At 40.2% G+C, this 21,370-nt stretch overlaps 1 protein-coding gene across 2 annotated transcripts; it reads right to left on the bottom strand.

Annotated features, from left to right (window-relative positions):
• Positions 1–3,697: 3,697 nt before the first annotated feature.
• LOC140143758 (uncharacterized) lies at positions 3,698–20,559 on the bottom strand. 2 transcript variants are annotated; one of them, XM_072165572.1, is made up of 9 exons: positions 20,450–20,559; positions 14,434–14,562; positions 13,486–13,994; positions 12,366–12,551; positions 11,165–11,630; positions 10,606–10,761; positions 9,523–9,657; positions 7,733–7,937; positions 3,698–5,588 (listed from the first exon to the last, which is right to left on the bottom strand). In XM_072165572.1, the coding sequence occupies exons 1-9, from the start codon at positions 20,552–20,554 to the stop codon at positions 5,368–5,370; spliced, it is 2,112 nt and encodes a 703-aa protein (XP_072021673.1). In that variant the 5' UTR covers positions 20,555–20,559; the 3' UTR covers positions 3,698–5,367. The 2 variants fall into 2 exon arrangements, with proteins under 2 accessions (XP_072021673.1, XP_072021674.1); XM_072165573.1 differs by lacking the exon at positions 20,450–20,559 and adding an exon at positions 14,890–15,000.
• Positions 20,560–21,370: the final 811 nt, after the last annotated feature.

The raw sequence follows: 21,370 nt of genomic DNA, 5'->3' as shown, positions 1-21,370 counted from the left end.
CCATGGAGCGGCAGTACCAGTACCGCCTCCCCCTGTTGCCACAGAGACTGTGGTAACCAGGCCGCGTCACGCGGTCCCCCCGCGGTTCTACCGTCCCTCCCCGCACGGGCTCCCGGCCGCGTACCACTGTACCCATGCCTCACAGCGTTCCCGCTAGAGGATCAAGCCGTGTGTATGGGTACCCGCTATACTGGCTGTCCCTTGGCTAAAAGGAGCTTGCCTAGTAACACGGGTAGCTGAGCGTGTATACCCTCGATCAGTCACCTCGCTACCTGAATAGGCAGTATCAATCAATGGAGCCATGCTCCGCTGAATAGATAGTGATCGATCATAAGAGGGTAATTGACCCATTGACTGTAATGGATCACCACGCTCTGCTGGCTCTCGAGGACATAAGTGGGTTGTTGATCAGCCAGGCTGTTCAAACTACCTACCCTAACCTCTTGAGCCTCGCCCAAGGTCGCTGTGTGTGGCGGACCACTCACGGCAGCTATGGGCGCGTGCATAGTGGCTACCACTGAAGTCAAGCCGTAGCTCGTCTCGGTAGCTGCCACTGTTTGCACTTGGGTCGCTGTCCGTGAGAGACTGCGAGCCCAACCCGGTATAACCGCTAGCCAGTCCCGGAGGACAGCCGGCAGCCGTTCCAAGGCCCAGGGGCCCCCCCGCCGGGCCCACCATGGGACGCTGCCGTGTGACAACCCCAGTTGGTTCTGCTAAGACTACACCTGAAGCGTTAGCCCGGTATCGTCTCTGCTAAACCCATGCACGTTGTCATTCGACACTGGCGGGGACCGAGAGGCGTGATGCGTGCCGTGGATAAACCGAGGCAAGCCCGGGGTGCCACTGGAACGCGGCGTGCTACAGACCGGCCGAGGCAAGTCCGCTGCACGCTGTATGCTAGGATTCAACCCAGGCAAGCCGGGTACCCTTGGCATACTGTCCGTCGCCGGCTACTTCCGCGGGTGCTAGACCCGCTCGTTCGCCAGCAATAGGCGGGTGTCCACCTGCAAGAAGCTCGCTAGAGATCTCACTGGTAGACTGGTACTCGCCTGTTAGGGCAAGTACCGCCCTGCTGCCTGCTGCTAGCTTAGGCGTTAAGTCAGTGCTTTCGCTGGCTGCTAGGCCTTCGGGCTCGCTAGCAGCCCCCGGAGGGTGCGCCTGCTTGCCCGGGACCGGAGCCCCAGAGGTTACCTTAGCGTGGCCCTTGCCGCCCGCGCTAGTACCTACCATATCAATCTTACCTGTAGGCTTCTGTTTCTTAGTCTTCGTCTTCTGTCTGTGTCGAAGACCTAAGCAGCGCTACTTTCTAAATCCTCGAAGTGGATGTCCGATAAGCCTATGCAAAAGGAAGCACACTTATTTGATTTAGAGCAATCCCTGTGGGTGTAGCAGAGTGGATGCGGGTCCCACTCTGCCACAAGGGAAGGGCATGATTGACAAGGCCTAGACATTGTAGTCATCGGGGAGCGTACAGCACTACCCCCGAACACAAGCTCAAGCCCAATAAACAGACCCACACGCACAGTGGCTGGCGCTGATGTAGTGGTATGATATAAAAATATATATACAAAGGGATGAAAAACTGAAAACCTTTTGGGGAAGATTTGTCAGGCTGGTCCTTGAAACCCACGAACTCTTAGCAGTAACTCGTCATCAGGCAGCGTGCTGAAAGATATAACGATAGAGCACACCATAAACATAGCGATAATCACTCACCATACATGTACACACAGTACTGTACAAACATCTATTGTAACTTACTAGTCTGCTATAGTTGTTTTACGTGAGAACAAAAATAAAATGGCGTCCTAAGGCGGCCATTTTGAAAACGTGTGTCCCGTATATGAGCGGAAACACACATACAAGCTAAGTTTTTGGATCGTTTTTGTCACTTTTCTAGCGAAAAATGTCGTCAAAACTATCTCCCTAGCGACTATACTGGTTGGTTTTTACCTCAGTGTAACAAACAAACTGTATATCTCGTCCTTTGGTTCGTAATGATACTTAGCGTTGGTAAAGAAAAATCCACACGTCTATCTCATCTAGAAACCAAGGAGGATAAGGGATGATTATCGTGTGTGACGTCACCGAATGGGTGAGTCCACTCGGGGATCGGGTTTTTGTTATTTATTCATTTATGTGGGACAAAATGACTATTGGTTTTTCCGCATCTCGGGATCGATGCAAGAAGTATCTTAATCAACATCGGAAGCGGTAAGATCGACCGGTGTACTGAGTCTCAGCATTATTAACTAGTTCTGCCTACAAAGCGGACTTTTCAGATTTCAACATAAGACTACATTTGCTGATAAATTTCTCGAACTTATGACTGATTACAAAAGTAAAGAATTTTTACTACATAAGAATTATAATTAACTTTGTTCTATCCCATTTTCATTTTTAAGTTGTATATATGCCAGTTGTTACTACTGTATTCTACCCGAGAAATCCTAAACAATCTTCAAACTTGGTAGCTGCTCCACCTCTCAGCAACCTCAGAGAGGTGGTTATAGTTTGAAATATTATTATGTACACAAGTTTTAGCACCAAGTTAAAAAATTAGCAGCAATAAGCAGTGTAAATATATCTGGGATAGTGTTTTGTTATCAAGAAATGTGAGTCGCTTCTTAAGCAAAAATCACATTTCACTTTGTCTTAATATATTTGCTGTATTACAGGCTCAAATGTGCTGAAAACCCCATCAATTTACAATTATTGAGAAATTACCATTTCATGTTGGTGCACAAAATGAAGCGACATTTGAAAGAAATCCCCCATACTCATTATTTTACTTGATCACGTCTCAATTTGCGGGCACATTTGGTATAGCATACTGCAAATAATAGTGAAATTGTGACACGATCTGGTCCATGGAGGCAAAATTGAGTTAATCATTACCATTATACAAACATTAGGCCATCATTACCTAAAAACACCGAAGGTCTAGCATACTTGGTTCTGAAGTTATAACAAAAAATTGGAATGTCTATTTTCTAATGTATTTTGGGGTTTTTTTCTTCCATATTTTTGCCTTTTATCTCAATTTCAAATTTGCCGCCTTTGGCCACCATTGACCAGATCGTGTCAAAAATATATAATCCAGTGTTCCAACTAAGGCCATATATGGCACAAGGTTTGCCATAATTGGTGCAAAAGAGGTTTTCAGTCCAATTGGACCATTTATTGAATTGGCCCAACAACAAAATCCTTAGAGGGAACACTGGTAACATAAATAATAGTGCTGTTATCGAAATGCCTTATCCTGTTGTCGAAATGTGTTATGTTGACATTATGTTGACATAAGGAATATCCTGACATGTCACCAAAATTTGGAGATGTCACAAAAAAAGTTGGGTTAAGTGCCAAAAAAACCCCTCACCCTGTAGTGCTGTATAATATTTGTAATAAAAAGGTAGGCACACCTTGGCAATTATTATCTGTTCCAAATCCAGTGACACCTCATGCATATTTTCCTCATCATGCATACTTTTTGTTTGACGTATAATATTTGATGTAACATATCTACGTTATTTAATCTATTCCCATTCTATTTCCAGTAATGTTTAAGTTCTAACGAATGTTTGATGACATAAAATCGATAATATATTTCTACCAGATATTATACGTAACATATAATCGCTTTTACATCCTCAAACATTCGTTAGATCTTAAACACTACTGAAATAGAATGGACTAGATTAAATAACGTAGATATGCTACATCAAATATAATACGTCGAATACTCAGAGTCTGTAGCGGCCCTTAGACCTATGTTCACTGGGGCATGCACACTGGCAATACAGCCCTGTTCTATTAATTTTTCAAAGTAAAATGCTAATCCCTATTACAATGCATCCAAAGGACATGGGAATTTACTGAGGTGTCACTTGAGCTGGAATAAATAACATTGCTGGACTGGTCCCCACAGCTTTTAATCTATGCCGGATGTTCAACAACATAATGACAGATCTCTTTCATTTTGTAATTAATGTGAACCAATTTGAACAATTTCTGGTCCCACTTCCGATCCCAAATTTATGTCAACATAGGGGTCTCATTATTCCGACATGTCAAGATTAAACAATCGTGTCAACAATACATGGATACATTTTCAGTCAGTTGTCATGGGCACAATGGTTTTGCGTCTCTACAAACTAGAGATTAGAATTCATCCTGCTGTTTCATTTGATTCACACAAAGTTGTTCAACAAATTCTTTGTTAGGGTGGTTATGCAGATACAAAATAGCAGTTTCCAATGAGTCAATATTGCTCAAAATAGACCTGCCTAGACCACCGTCACATTTTGCCTTCTCAAAGGTGCACCACCGACTACTGCTTGTCACTTCAAGATTGGGAGTGACATCAAACTGTGTCCCCATATGTGACAGAGCATTCCGAGCATGTGTCAAGGCTATGCAACCTAAAACATGGTGACGTCACTACCACCCTTCAGGTGACAAGCAGTATTAATAGTGCACCAGGTAAGTGGCACATGCCAGCAGGTTGGACATGATACGCAGTAACAAGTGTCATCACTTACAAACTGCACAACTTTATCCCTGTATGCTATATTAACTTATACACTTTGTTTACCAGAAATTATTTATTAAATTATCAATATTGTTCAAAAGTTAATTAAATAAATAAGTTCTGGTAACAGATCCAAAGCTTGTTTAAAATCAGGTTGTCTGAACACAAAACAGACGTTGGATAATAAGTGGCATGAATTTCACTAGATCTCAAAGAAAGTAACCAACATCCAACAACAAGGGGCAAAAACACTATGAATAAGAACAAGGGGCATACAAATTGGATAGAATTTACGACCAGATCATCTCAAAACGTTAACAGCAACCTTCAAAAGTGGCGATATCCAGAAACATTACAGTCATTGCAGAGTGTACAAGCCAACTGAAATATATCTAGTGAGTGCTATATTCTTTTGGATCTGTTATCAGAACTTATTTATATACTTGACAATACATATTTGTGATTTGAGGCATAATTTACCACAAATCCTGACTTAAAAAATGTATTTTAAACCAACATAGCTTTCTTTAATAATGTAGCTGCAAAATACACATGACCAACTCAAACAAAATGAGAATGCTACTGACAAGTCACTTTTGATTGTTTTGTATTGCAGAAAGATTATTTTATTAGTTATACTGTGGTGTAAAATGATCACAAAGTGACATAAAATGGTCAATCTATATCGGCATACTTCAATACAACTTATTTGGATTGGACCACATGTGTTTCTACATTTTCACAGGGCGTGACAATTCTTGTCTATTTCTTGGTGAACAAAATGCATAAGTTCAGGACTGTTTTTTGTGGGTATAATAAGATTGGAATTACTATCATCAATAATAATCATCTTCTTCTGCATCCGAATTTTCCTCTTCATCTGACCACCCATAGGCCCGTCTGCCACGTCGCCTGTCATAATAGTCATCTTCATCTTCTTCATCTTCATCATTGTCTTCATCTTCATCATTGTCTTCATCATTATCTTCATCTTCATCATCGCTATCATCGCTTAAGGCTATGGCAACAGGATGTTTAGCTAACTCTGCTGCTTCCTCTGTAATTGGAATATAAAACAAAATAATGTGTTCACATTCAATACAGGTGTTTTAGTTGGACATATATATTCAATTTAAAGGTAGATGACCCAGTTGGAATGACAAAGAGGTATCATCCATGAACATGGACTTTCAAAAAGCACTCTAAACTTAGTTGGACATATATTCAAATTATAAGTGTCTACTTAAAGGTAGATGACCCAGTTGACATCATAATCCCCCACATCAAAATGGAGCTTTTGGAATCACAAGCAAGTTCATTATCAACTTGACATTGACAAAGAGGTATCATCCATGAACATGGACTTTCAAAAAGCACGCTAAACACATGAGCATTGATCTGTAAGTGCGCTAATACAAAGTGGGGCAAGTATCATTTCTGTACCCTAACCAAGTATTGAAATTCTCTTATACCAAGCAAGTAAATTGTAAATGTTCTTGACTCTAATCCCTGCATTATACCAGCTGCAATAACAATACACTCACAAGGTTACCCAAATTGCAACTTTTTTTCTCAAAAGACTCTTAATACATGATTCCTTGAGCAAGGAATAACCTTTTTCTCAAACTTGCTTGTTTTAGATAAGTATGTACGTACACGGCTTTTATCTAGAAAATTACCCTTTTAAGGCGAATCTTTGTTCATGGATGATACCCACTAGTCAATGACCACTAGGCCCCCTGGGGTGGGAGATCCTTCTTCATCTTCACTATCATCATCTATGGCTATGACAACAGCTGGTTTCTTGAACTTTTTACTTCCTCTGTAATTGGAAATAAAATAAAACAAGTCGATAAGTATGTGATGCTTACTATATGTTCCAGCTGTATTTGCTAGAATCTTGCCTATTTCTTGGTGTACAAAGTGCATAACCCAGGACTGCTTTTTGTGGGCATAATAAGATTGGAATTACTACCACCAATAATCATCTTGTTCTGCATCCCGAGTTTTCCTCTTCATCTGACCACCCATAGATTTTGAGAAAGTTTCCATTTCATTTGTACTATTTCAATATTATGCAAGGGAGTACAGCCAAAATGATTTGCGGAGTTCAGCCATGCTTTGCTGCCTTAGTTTGCTGATATATGTATCAGAGCAGCAGGATTATAAACATGGGTCGATGACACAACCATAATCCATTTCCTTTGTGTTCAGTTAAGTACATAATGATCGATCCACTCATCAAATGCTCAAGTGGTCATCACACCAGCATGTCCGGGGTTGTTGTCTGCGGTCAACAGTAAATCAATCAGAGCGGTGTGTGTAAATTCAGCGAAGCCTGTCAGTTTCTACAGGCTTTTTTTATGGGTTTGGGCTTTGCTAAAAGCCGGGTACCCCTTCGCTAGAATGCATTACCGAAGGCAGCAAAGCTTAAGTTGGCTGAGCTCAGTGAACCATTTTGGCTGTTCTCACTAAATAAGGTGAGGATCCCATTAAGATAAAAATGCAATTGTATCAGACGAAAGGCTTAGGCCAAACAAAGGTCTATCCCACAATTAATCAAATCAAGTATTTCTTGGCCAAACTGGAACATGCGTGTTGCGTCCAATTAGTGTACTAAGTGTGTATGCCGTGTAAGGTGCGTGTATACTTTCTTCTGTACCACGCTATATTCGCGTGTGTTTATCGCGGAGCCACTAGCGTTCACAGTGTTCCAACTTGGCCAAGAAATACTTAATTTGATTATAGTTGATATACATTGCTCCCACCTATTGGCCATTTGAACAGGTGAAAACGAATAAATTTGCGTGTGTGCATACGCCAGTCAAATGCATTAACTGCCACGTACGCTTTGCAAAAGGCTTCTGATGCCTTGCTAGAAAAGCGCAAGTAATAAAAATGCACTTTTTGCGCATGCGTTTACAGGGAAGACCTCAGTTTGGCAACAAGATGGCGGATCTGTGCAAAGGGTGAATATCCTGTAAAATGGACACATAATAAATGAAAAGAGGCGATGACTTGGGCATGTCAACACTGCTACAGGATATCCTTTAACTAAGCATACATTACCTTGCCATAGCCACATAACCAAATCAGATAACTCCATGCTTATTTGCATTCTATTTGTAACAGGATGTGCAGAGCATATATACAAACCCTTGTGTGACATTCCAGTGTGCTGAAATTTAGCTTTACATTTACCTTTTCTTTCTTGCACATACTGCTCTCTCTTTTTCCTTGCCTCCTCCCCAATGGTCTTCAAAGCTTGTTCTATGTAGTTATCAAGGACTAGTGATCTTGTTTCTATGGTAATTTTAGCTCTGCAGGTGGGGCAATCATTCTTGGTTAGCCTCCATTTGGCTATACAATGCTTACAAAAGGTATGAGTACAGTTTAATGTAGTTGCCTGTGCAGAAGAACAGTGGAATCAAAATGTGAGTTTATAGTGTAACTGATATATGTGACACGATCTGGTCCATGGGGGCCAAAGGAAGCATTTTTGACATTTGAGTTACTACATTATACAAACATTAGGTTATCATATGCTGAAATCACCAAAAGTCTAGCACACTTGGTTCTAAAGTTCTGGTGATGTCTATTTTCTTATGTATTTAATTGTGTTTTACTCCAAATGTTTGCCTTTATTTCAAATTTAAACAGTGACTTAATGTAAAATGGTATAGTGGTGTGCATAACACAACATCTTAAAAGCGTCATCTGAAATGCCGAACATAAATCGGGAGCCTTTCTATGACATCATATTTCTTATATTCAATCTTGTTATACAACTTACATAAAGCAAAGTTAATGACCCACACTCAAACACTAGAATAACCATGGCTTAATACCTACACATTTAATTGCAAAATACAGACTATATTGCATTGTGGGTTTACCTTACTACATTAGTTTGCACACCAAAGCAGTAAACCCTATTCACTGTCGAAGTGACGTAATAATTGGATTAACTACCATAGATCGCCCTGCACTACAACATTCACACGGTACTATACCTATGCATTGAACCATACATGTCAAAGAAATGCTGATCACTCATACCTGTAAGATTAGTATCTTTGAAAAGAGCGGTATTGTATTCAATCTATGATTGCAGACATACACAGGTGATGAGTGCAACCTGCTTGTAGTGCAGGGCGATCTATTCAAAAATTGTATTCGATCTTAGTTAATCCGATTATTACGTTACTTCGACAGCGAATAGAAAGAGCCCAAGTTTAAGTGTGTACTATCAAATGCTTTCCAACACATTTTCATGTACATACATGTACTTGCATCTTCTTGTTGTCAAGGGTCTCAAGTCACTTTGATTGGAAAAGTCACAAACCAACAGTTGTGCCAGAATTTAGACAAGACATTAACTAAGGATGTAGAGGTGTATACCCAATTGGGTGGGGGGAAGCAGCTTGAGTGGGTTTCTCTCATATGAGTCTGATTATTGTTTACATAATAAGTTACAATATTTTGTTTCTACCAGTTACAAGGGTTACCGACATTGAAATATCAAAATGGAGTTTGAAACTTTTATTGGATAAATTTTCTTGCATCCGAATTGCACAATTTAACCCAGGGCTTTGTCATGTGGATTTACATAGACACACTGCACATACAGTTTTTGGCAGAGAAGAACAGCAGTTGTTTACATTTTGAGAGCATGCAGAGTGTAAAGACAGAAGTGGGGCTCTGAATGGCTGAATCAATCGTCTGACAATCAAAGCAACAGACCGATAATCTGATTGGCCATTTATGCATCAAAGCATTGGGTCGGCACAGATCGGCGCCATTGAAGGAAACGCAAAGCTACGCATATGTCGCTTATTAACAGGGCTCTCGCGTCAATCTGAGCAAGGGGCTGCCGTTCTTCTCTCAAACCCAAGTGTAGTTAGAATAACACCCAACCAGCTACCCAACAAGCTACCGGTCTTTTTGTTGCAGTAACTGAAAATGATTACGGTGTTTAACCTTTTACTGACCTGAATGAATAGATCATTGCATACCACACATTGTAGCTCCGAGTCCATCACTTCCTCTACATGATTCAAGATTTCTTTTTTGGCTTTGAGGATCTCAGCCTCTCTTGATTCTTGCTCCAGCTGTCTTGCAGTCAACTAATGGTAGAAAGATAAAGATAATCATCAAGCATACTTCGCATATATAACAATAACATTTTTGAAGTTGCATTAGAAGAACTCAGGTTATAACGGTGGGATCATCAATAATAAGGAAACAGCTAATACCCTCCAGACCTTTTAGTTTATACAGTTTCACCACAGCAAGGGCAGGAATAAAAATGACAAATCCACATGTAATAAATAGAATTATAACCTTCATTAATATATTCTTATTCACATTGGTTAAAACTGTATCATGTGACCAAAAATAGTTTTAACTATTTTGAAAAGAAGTCAAAAAGCGTATGTAAAGGAATGAGATATTATTGGGAACATACTATTTCCCCTGCAAATTGTACTGCCATTTCCCCAGTATCGGCCCGTATTTGGTGTGTAGCGAGTCAAAAATGTCTTGTGAAGCATACAAGTAGCATAGAGCTGCAGTAAATATGGTGGTTTCATGGCATAATCAATAATAAGTTATATGACGTTTGATCAGCATCATATTTAACATAGAACAGGCTACTCGTCTCACGGCGGTATTGCAAGTTGCTAAATTTTTCACAGGCTTTTTCATGCCAACCATAGCACTGAGAGGACACTCATTGAGTTATTTTGATCCCTTCATCAGGACAGTTGTGTACCGGCAGTTATTCTTTCTGGACAACATTAGGCTATGAAATAACCTTTATTTAAGTAACTTTATCACCTGCACTGTATATATCTTCACTTGGCATGCACACAGCCATCACAGTATGTAATACGCCAGAGGCGGACAAAGGTAGACTGTACTTTACAGAAGAGAGAGAGAGAGAGAGAGAGAGAACCTGATGTGCCAATTGATAAATTCATGGCAAATATGAGGCAACAGCTAAATGAGGCAACAGCTTTTAGGCCAACATGACTCCATGGCCGGTCACGTTCCTGGCTTATTAGCTTACTTACTTCATTCATCAATTCTGTGTGCTCCTTTTCTTTCTTGGCCACCATTTCTTCCAATTCCATTTTCTCCATCAACATCTTGCTGCTCAATTCCTCTGTTTTCTTCTCCATCTCAGCCTTGAAGGTTTTCTCTGCTTCTTCTTTCTTAGCCAACAACGTCTGCAGTTAAAATAAATTGGACATGTTGTGTTTTTCAAAGGGGTGTTCAAATGGTAACAAAAAACAATTGTTGTGTTGCCCTCATCACTGATCAACCCAATCAACATTTCTTAAATCGGTTTGTAGCATAATGCAAATATAAAGGATAGAACAATTGCTCAAAGTTCCGGATCCAAAACTTTATTCTACAACACAGTTCAATAGCAGATAAGCTTAACACTGTGCTCACAATATGTCTCTTATGTTCAATTCGAATGTTCGGATTTTTGTCTCTAAAGTACTGCTCGGTAGGCTCTATGAGTGTTCAATCTATCAAAATAACGCAATGTTTTCTCATTTATTTTTTTGCAAAATAAAGGTCTAATCTTTTGAGCAAATAATATTTGTTGTGATCAATGTTTACCTTTCTCTCTTCTTCAAGCTGTTTCTGAATTATGCTTTCTCTTTCCTTCATCCATTTATCAAGCATCTTTGTGTTATTCTCCTGCACTTTCTGTAAATTCTTCTCTTTCTCCTCCAGCTTCTTGGAAAACTCATCTTGCATATCTTTTTCAACCTTACTCTTTTCTTCCATCAATGCCGCTTTATCCGCTTCTATCTTTGCTAAGAAATCTGCCTCTTTTTGTTTAAATTCCGTCTCCAGTTGTTTTTCCCTTTCTAGTTTAGCATTTTCTAAAGCCGATTCTTTTTCTTTGAGTTGTGTCTCCCATTGTTCATTGAGGTCAGTCTCCAGGCGTTGTTTCTCTGCCACCCAGGTTTCAATCTGTTGTTTCATCCGTTCTTCTTGTTGTGCTTCTCGAGCTTTAATGTCTGCCTCAAGAGCCTCTTTATGTCTCTGTTCTGCTTTCTCCATTTCTGCTATGAGTTCCCTGGGGAAAAATAGAAAAGATACATATAATTCTGTTTCAGGCACTGAATTAATGGGAATGTTGTAAAGAACATGTTGAAGAGGGTGGGGTGGTTACTGCGCATGCATCGTGGGTTATTGAGCGTACGATAGAAGTATTGAGGGGGACTGGCAGGCACTTTGTGGCAGTGTTATTAGTTGTCAGTTATGGCAACTTAATATACCTCTGGGATCATCGGACTACATGAAGTGCTAAATATAGCACAAAAACCTTGTGCACACATTCCATGGTGTTTGTTGAGAAGATTTCTGTCGGTCACTTTTTGGCCATACAGGCCTTATTAACCTTAACACTGCTGAGGTGTTTCGGGTGGGGTGACCCATATGTTGCCTGCTCTTACTCCGTTCCAGGAAAGACACCCAGAGTGTGGTAATTTGTGCCACTGGCTGGTGTTAGGGCTAAGTCAATGCATGAATTTGCATGAATCAAAGTTTATTCTCATAACAAAGTCTAAACAGTAGATAACTTGTGCGAATCAAAAGATCCTTGCAAATCCAGGAATCACAACTGATTCTTGCACTTGTGCGCACAAAATTTGAACACTACAATAAAAACCTTGCTTCAATTCTGAAACAGACAAAAGGGTAGGCTGGTAGGCTTTTTTTTTGGCAAAATGTTATTTAGTTTTGCTGAAGCTGCTCCTACAGTGTACTGCACAAAATATCTAGTGATGATGATCATTTTCTACATAAATACCTGTGTGATTTCTCCACCTCAGTTTTGGCTTGCATCTCTTTATCTTGCATTTCCTTCTGTAGCTTCTGGCGTTCAGTCTCCTGTTCTTCAAGCTGACGCTGAAGTTCCTTTAACTGTCTTTGTGCTTCAGCAGCCTTCTCTTTGGCTAACCTGCTCTCCTCTTCCAGCTGTTTCTGTAATTTTAACCTGGAAATCAGAAAACCAGGAGCATTTCAGGGAATCTACAAGCAAACTAAAATTTCATACATGATCAGCATTTGCTCATATGCCATAAAAGTTGCGATTTTGGCTCAATGAAAATTAAATTTGCCCACAAGAATGTGCAATTTTGTTTTATAAAATTTTAGTAAATTTGAGGAATTTCTGAGCCAGAATTGGGCCAATTTGGTAGAAAATACTTCATTTGGCATACCCAATTTCTAAAATCTAGAGTAAATACTGCACATAACATTTTTTTCAATATATTTAAGTTAACTAGTTACAAATTTCCATTGCAACAGGTTTCATAATTTCTAGACTGGACTTACAAATGAAACCGGTTTTGAGGTGGATTTCATGTCTACATGTACAATAGGTCTGTGTTGCAGACCATGTAAACTATCCATAGGGAAAGAAACTACTGGGTACCACACTCTCACAGAAAACAGAGTGGTCGTGCTTCATTGCTCTGTCGTCCCTTCGGCGCTCCCCGCTCATCCTCCATCCATCGTGAGTAGTCTTTGACAAAGACTAGTCGACAATTGACATTCTTAATTCTCTGCATTATGCAAACCTCACTGACTGCTGCACTGCTGTTATCAACTGATCTTGCAAGTTGAACACCTCTAAAATACACATTGATGGGATATTCCAGTTGAAATCCATTCATCACTAGTCTTCCACACAGGGAGTGTGAATTCAAATGGGGATACCTGACTGAGTGACTTCATTTGAAATCGACACCAACGGTCACCCACCTGTGTGGGAGATTAAGGTCATGTCTTCCACAGTAGATGTATGAATTTCAACTGGAAACCATTTTCAATGAACAACCAAATAGCCAAATATTAAGTGCCTACCAATTTAATTACAGAATACCTTGTAAACAAAAAAATCTTATAAGTCTTAAATATAAACCAACCTTTCAGCTTCCCTCTTCTTTGCCTCTTCTGCAATCTGTTCTCGTAATTTGCGCTGCTCTTCATCAGCATCCTGACGAAATCGTTTCATAGGTGGTGCACCTTGTGTGTTTTCATCGCCCTGTTTAGTTCTTTGTGCACTCTTCCTATGTAAGCTACACAAACAGGCTTTATCATTGTTATTAGTTCTTGAACTACTACCTGCCTTTGCTTTACTACAATGAACAGGACAATGAGGATAGGCACTACTCTTGGTCACACATGCCATACACTGTTTCTTAGCCACAACTTTGGTTTTCTGCCTATTTCTACGATTTTCAATATCCCTTGCATGCCTGGCTAAGATTTCTTTGGCTTGATCCTGAGTGAGTTTTTCAAGTATCACATCAAATATATATTCTGGTTGTTCATCACTTGTTGGGATGTCCAGTTGGATTGTATCACCGATGCTAATGTTCCAAGGTAAACCTGCAATGATCCTGTCTCTATTAACATACACACCGTTTAAGCTCTGAAAAAAATAGAAATGGTTGAAATCTTTCACTGAAGTCCAATTAATGTTGCAGTTCTATAATAGGTATTAGTGCTATTGGGTTATGACTACAAAAAGGGTCACAGTAGATTTTGTTTTCATATTTTGAAACATTATCTCAAGAACCACAAGAACAAAAAGTATGATGTATTCCATAAAAATATGATCCACATTATCCAACATTAAAATCATACTGTACGGTACTTCAGAAAATATCCAAACTGATCAGTCTTTTTCAAATATCATGTTTAAAATGTGGAAAGGTTCCAATAACAAAGCTGAAAATAATAAACACCTTACAAAAATGTATACTTGAGAAATATATGTAATATTATACTAATATACATCCTTTTTCCCAGCTATGTTTCACAAATACAAAAACGGGTGTCAAAATAAAAACAAGACACCGCTCACCAACCTTATTATCTGTTGCAGTCCATCCACCTACATCATTCTGCTTGAATATCACATGCTTTCTTGATAACATCAGGGGATTCTTGTCTGATAACAGCTGCACAGAAACATCATAACTTCTGCCGATTGTTACCTGGTCATGAGGAAAATTGTAAAAAGTGTGAATTCCAAAATATATTTGTGCCAGATATTGCAGAGTTGCCACTGGAAATGTTTCTACCTTGTTTCAAATAAGAGAAAGATCTTGGAGAGAAAATCATGTTGAAGGTGCACTGCAAAAAAGTTCTTTTCCGAGTAAAACTTTTTTCGAGCCATGTCTGTTGGGAGTATGTTGTTGGTCAAAATGAAAATTTACTTTATAAGAAACTATAGGAAAGCACTTTCAACCATACCATGCAGGGGAAGAGGGAGGAGGTGAGCCGTTAACTTAATTACCCATAGACATATAGGATTACTATACCTCATAAATATTTATTAGGTCGGTAATCCATACATCTAATTGAATAATGATGCCAGCGTCCGAGTACAGTATCTTGACTACTTCCCCGCGCCTGTGCAATTACACACACGCGGGGAAGTAGTAAACACTTCCGCACCCCTACTACCACACAGTGTCTCGACCTCGCGTGTCACAGTTCAGACGTAGCATTATGCTACACAACAGCGATTCTGCAGATGCATTTATCGCGATTCGTGAAAATGCTGCAGTTATTTTGTTGAGATTTTCCGATGGAAAATAACACACAAATTTGACGTTCAAAACAAAATGTTATTTATGGGGTGTGTGTTTAAAAAATAAATTGGAATAATATAGGCCTAAATGTAGATTGATTGAACAGAAATCCTCCAGTAAAATCAGGTAAGCAAAACATTCAGCTTAATTTTACCATGCCGGGCCCCATGTTGACTGGTACAGGTGTGTTTAGACTTTTGTTAACAATTTTGTGAAAATATTTATGAGGTATAGACTATAATTAAATAAATACAACATGTTCCATTTCGGGGATGTATACTGTAGTCCCTCGGTGTTGGATGATTTGACTACATCCCTACGCGGATGCGTAAAATTTAAAAAAAAAAAATTTAATTTAATAATTTTTCTATACTAGTAGTAGTATTATTGTTACGATGAATAAAAGCAATTTTAAAGACAAAATCCAAATGATTTCTTTTTTTGTATTATTTGGCAGCACGTGTTTTAGCTTAGCATCAACAACACGTTAATTAAAGAAATGCGGAAGTAAAAGAATGAACATTTGCTAAAGATTGACGGACGTTGCACATGTTTTTGCAGCTGTTTCGGACCATGTTTCGGACCAAAACTGACACAGAAATGAGAAAAATTATCATAGCGATTGGAGATGGAATATCACAGCGAAAATGCACTTTTATTTTATTTTAACAATGTTACAATCAACATGATTTGATGAGGTGTGTAGACCCGGGTACGTAGCAACAAGTAGGTATGCTAGGTGAATTCAAATTTGCCATCAAACTGCATCATTTTATATATCAAATTAAAGCCCTTGAGTAAACAAAGCCAAAACTGAAAACCTTTTTTTCATAGCACTTTCCGTAGCAAAGTTACATCTTGTCAAAGATTGACTTTTATCAAAAAGATTCAGCTAGAAAATTCCCCAAAACGACATTTCGGGGGTGTTTCTAGATCTACTTAGTCTCATTATGATAAGCAGCTTTTTTTAATGCAACTGCTATCAAAATCCCTCTAAAATTCCATGTGCGATTGTCTTATCACCATAAAAAATCATATATTTGGGTCAAGTGAAGTATAGAAGACATATTTATGTAGGTTTCCTTCTTCGGCCAGTTGTTTTAAATTTCGATGTAAATATGCATTGACATTGTCGGGCGCATTTGGCTGACTAGCAAATGTGTTAACTAAGCCTAAGGTTTGCCTGGCATACCTACAACAAGGCCAGGTTGCCGTTCTGATCATTCATGGCATTCCGCGGCGTTTTCCGGTATGATTGATCATGAATTTCAGATGGATGCACAAAAATCTGTCTGGACGCAAGTTTTTGCAACCTTCAATCATGACCTTGTCAGCAAACTGAATCTCCTACCATATGAGAGACACCTAACAGAATCTCCTACCATATGAGAGACACCTACCGCATAGATACAACATACAGGTTTCTTCAACATGTTGGAGAGACGGCAATAGGGCCTACTCAACTCTTCTTGTAAAAAGTATTAACTCATTTAAAGTCAACAAATTTGTCAAGCACCAACCCAACAAAAATGCAAGCTGGTTTATTTTGTGCATCCTGCTCAGCGGTGATGTTGAACTCAACCCAGGGCCACCAAATGGTCCCCAGTGCAACCGATGTGCCAAAGTCGTCCGCAAATCAGGGCTAACTTTGTGCGATATTTGCAACGCATCTTTACACAAACAATGTGCCATCGAGGGCAAGTTCTGTCAGAGTTGTTTTTACCCATGTGGACTCTGTAAAGAATGTGTAGTGGAGGGAGTTGATTCTGCAGTGCAGTGTGATGGTTGTGACTTTTGGCTGCATGATAAATGTACCAATATGGATGAGGCCACTCATGATCGCCTAGCAAACAGCGACGAGCTTTGGTTCTGCCCTGATTGTGTAAATAGCATCGAGAGAGAAAGTACCTCTGACTCAGCCGATGTGGATGACTCAGCCAGTATGGATGACTCAACCAGCACGGATAACGAGTCTGGTGACTCGCGTGAAAATCAAACCAATTCCAAGAACAAGAAACCTTTACGTTCAGTTGTGAAACCATTTCTGCGTTGCCTTATGATTAACTGCCGTAGCATTGTGAATAAACCAGCTGATCTAGCAGCTATGATAGATTTGCACAACCCAGACGTGATATGTGGGACTGAATCTTGGCTGCATGATGGTGTAAACAGTGCTGAAATATTCCGCCTACATTTACCGTGCTTAGAAAGGACAGGCAGACTATCACCCATGGTGGAGGGGTTTTCCAGGCAATTAAAACTGATCTCATTTGTACCCACCGTAAAGATCTGGACTCATCATGTGAAATAATATGGAGTGAGTTGAACTTGAAACAAAATAAGCCTCTGATAATAGGCAATTTCTACAGGACGTCTGAAGACAATCATGGGCTTAGGATTGATGAAGTAAATACATCAATTCTAAAGATGAAGGAACAATCCAATAACAGTAATCTGCTTCTAGTTGGAGACTTTAACCTACCCAACATTGACTGGCCAACTAATTCTGCGGTTAGTTACCCAAGAGGGTACAGTAGGATAGCTGCTCAGAAGCTCACCAACTTGGTAGAAGACCACAATCTTGACCAACTAGTCACAGAACCCACAAGGCACAAAGATGACTGTAACAACATCTTGGATTTAGTCTTCACCGACAACACAAACATTGTGAAGAAGGTATCAGTCACAGATGGCATTTCTGACCATGATGCGGTAGTGGTGGACCTAGATCTGAGACCCAGTAGAAAGCGCAAGATCAAACGCATAAAAAGTTCCTGGTGGATAAAGCAGATTTAGAGGCTATTGGTGACCACATTCGTCAATTCTCGGCCGAGTATTTTGCCAAGCTTGTGGACGTTAGTGCTAGTGCTAAGTGGGATGCCATTAAGAACTGTATCCTGGAAGCCATGGAGAAATTTGTTCCCAGCCGGATGACAAGCTCAAGGTTTGATGTGCCATGGTTCAGCAGAGCACTCCGTGAGACAATGCAGGAAAAACAAAAGCTTTACAACTGCGTGCCCGTAAAACCAAGTCTGGTGAAGACTGGAGCATATTTTGCTCAGCTAGAAAGGAATTCACCAGAGCAATTAGAAGCGCTAAAGCTAGATTTGTCAATGAATTTCTGAGTTCCTCCATCAAAGACAAGCCGAAAGCATTCTGGTCTTACATAAAGAACTTAAGACAAGAAAGTACTGGTGTTGGCGATCTTAAGAAGGATAACAAGACCGTTAGCGACACAAAGGAAAAGGCTGAAATGCTGAACCATCAATTCCAAAGCGTTTTCACAAAGGAGAATGACAACACACTCCCTCATGTGAGCTTCTCTCTACCTCATGGAATACCAAACCTGATCATCTCTACTAATGGGGTTGAAAAACTGCTCATGAATATTAATGCTTCAAAAGCTATGGGACCAGATGGAATTCCACCTTGGTTCTTGAAGCTGGCAGCAAAAGATCTTGCTCCATCACTACGAGACATGTTCCAGACTTCGGTTGATAATGGAGAAGTGCCCGATGATTGGAAGATAGCTAATATAGCTCCGATCTTTAAAAAGGGTGATCGTGCAGAGCCTGCGAATTATCGTCCAGTGTCGCTTACATCTGTAGTCTGTAAACTCCTTGAGCATATTTTACACAGCCATATCATGAAGTTCTTTGAGCAGAACAGCATTTTGTCAGATACCCAACACGGATTCAGAGCCAAGAGGTCAACTGAGACCCAGCTGATACTTACCATCAATGACTTGGCGCCCACCATGGAAGACAAGAAAACCATCGACGTGGCGATATTGGATTTCACGAAAGCATTTGACAAAGTGCCTCACAAACGTCTCATGCATAAGCTCCATCACTTAGGGATCAGAGGATCATTACACTTTTGGATTTCTAACTTCCTGTCAAGTCGACAGCAACGAGTAGTTATTGACGGCGAGTCATCCTCGGCAGCAGCTGTTACGTCAGGTGTTCCTCAGGGAACGGTCTTGGGACCACTATTATTCCTGTCATATATAAATGACTTACCTGACAAGCTGACCTCGCAAGTCGGAATGTTCGCTGACGATTGCCTTGTTTACCAGCCTATTTCATCTGACAAGGACATATCTTCGCTTCAAAATGATCTCGAGCTGTTGGAGTCCTGGCAGAATGATTGGCTCATGGATTTCAATCCGTCAAAGTGTTGTACCATATCCTTTGGATCATGGAACCCCACCAAGAGGAAATACACCTTTTGTGGTGTGCCGCTATCATCTGAAGAATCCCATCCTTACTTGGGGATTGAGCTCCACAACACTCTCAGTTGGAATAAACAAACCAAAAAAGCTACAAGTAAAGCTCAGAGAGTCCTTGGTGTAATTAGGCGTAACTTGTGGAGTTGCAGTGAAGAGGTTAAATCCACAGCGTACCTCTCTCTGGTGAGACCTCACCTTGAATATGCAGTGGCAGCATGGGATCCACATACAATCTGCAATAGTAAATCTCTGGATAGGGTGCAAAGACAAGCAGCTAGGTTCTGCAAAAGAAACTACAGCAGAGAGGAAGGAACAGTCACAAGACTTCTAGAAGATCTCCAATGGGGTGATCTAAGAGTGCGGAGAAAAATCAAGAGATTGACCATGCTCTACAAAATACACAACAACCTTGTAGCTATCTCTCCAACATCTCATCTCAAGTTGAATACTAGAAATACTAGGGGCCATCAACAGAAATTTTTTGAGCACAGGGCCAACAAAGACGTGTTCAAGAACTCCTTCTTCCCTAAGACAATAGCTGAATGGAACAAAATGCCAGCTTATGTGATTAACTCTAAGAAGACAGTGGAAGCCTTCAAAGTCAACGCAACAAAGCATTTCGCAAGTCACTAAATCTTCACGCGAGTCACCAGGTCATTTCAGTTGGTGTGATATGCACATTGTGCACCTTTATTTACCGACTTAACTAAAAGAAGAAGAAGAAGAAGAAGAAACTTGCGTCGTCACACTCACAAGCACACATGCACAACGCCAACGGACGCACATTTTTTTAAACCTTACAGGAACCCTGGATCATACATAACTCATGAGCTAAGTTAAGTACTTCATATCAGTCATGTCACTGTCAGTCCAAGAGCCAATATCGATAACCATTTTTTTTTTAAATCGAAATTTGAATTATTAATTAAAATTGAAACCAGTCGAATTCTGCACCCCATCCCAACACTCGTCCAAGCTCTATAAACCTTATAAACAGCCCTCATTAACCATAATGCAGATTGAATTGACAAACATGACCACAATATTATCAAATACCTCATTTCCAGCAATAAGTGGTATCAGAAACGCTACGGAGTCTGCATTTTCAGTGCATTCTCTTCTCCGCAAACACCAAACTTCGGCGGGCTCGTTCGACTCCATTTTGAGACGTCAACAATAACATTGGTGGCAGTATTTTTTTTTTACTGATTCATGTAGCAGGTGGTGCCAGACACCTCCCCAGATTCCAGCAAAATACTGAAGAAGGCCTACAGACTTTTGTTGACAAATTCTGGATAAAGTGAAATCAAATTCTGGAAAAAGCTTTTCTTTATGAAGACAAAGATGTGAATCTAAAGGTGAAAGTTAGCCAAGATTTCCGAGTGTTGGTGTGTGTGTGTGGGGGGGGGGGGCAAAGCCAAATTTTCCGGTTCCCACTTACCGTTACCAATTTCCCATTTAGTCATTTTAATGACTCTTTACTCAAACACCCACCCACCCCGAAGGAAGAAAGGGAGAAAGAGGAGAGGGAGGGGAGATAACTTCATTCAGTTCGTAATATAGGCCTAGGCCCTATTGGGCGGGTATAGTGGACCTATACGATGATGTTGGTCGCCCGGGGTGGGGGGGCACTCCAACTTTGGAGGTGACGCGTATGTAGGGCTGTTAAGACCCCCTTTTTCAGCATCGCTGTCACCCAAAGACACCATAGTTTTACGAACACATGTTCTGTCACCCGAAGACCCCTTATTTTTTCATTTGATCTGTCACCCAAAGACCCTTACTTGTTCAATTTTAACAGCAACTTTCATTTATCACTGATTTTGTCACTTATTTTGATAAAACAAAGAAATTTGAAGCCATTTAGAACTAGAAATTCGACTTTCGAGGTTTCTGTTGCGCTGTTTCGGCTCCCCCAAAGACGCCATTTAAAAAAAAAGGTCATGTTCTCACCCAATGACCCCATATTTTTTACAT

This window comes from Amphiura filiformis, unplaced genomic scaffold, assembly GCF_039555335.1.
Source record: "Amphiura filiformis unplaced genomic scaffold, Afil_fr2py scaffold_26, whole genome shotgun sequence".
Taxonomy (NCBI): domain Eukaryota; kingdom Metazoa; phylum Echinodermata; class Ophiuroidea; order Amphilepidida; family Amphiuridae; genus Amphiura; species Amphiura filiformis.
The sequence above is the reverse complement of the archived record's forward strand: the minus strand, read 5'-3'. Positions and strand labels throughout refer to the sequence as shown.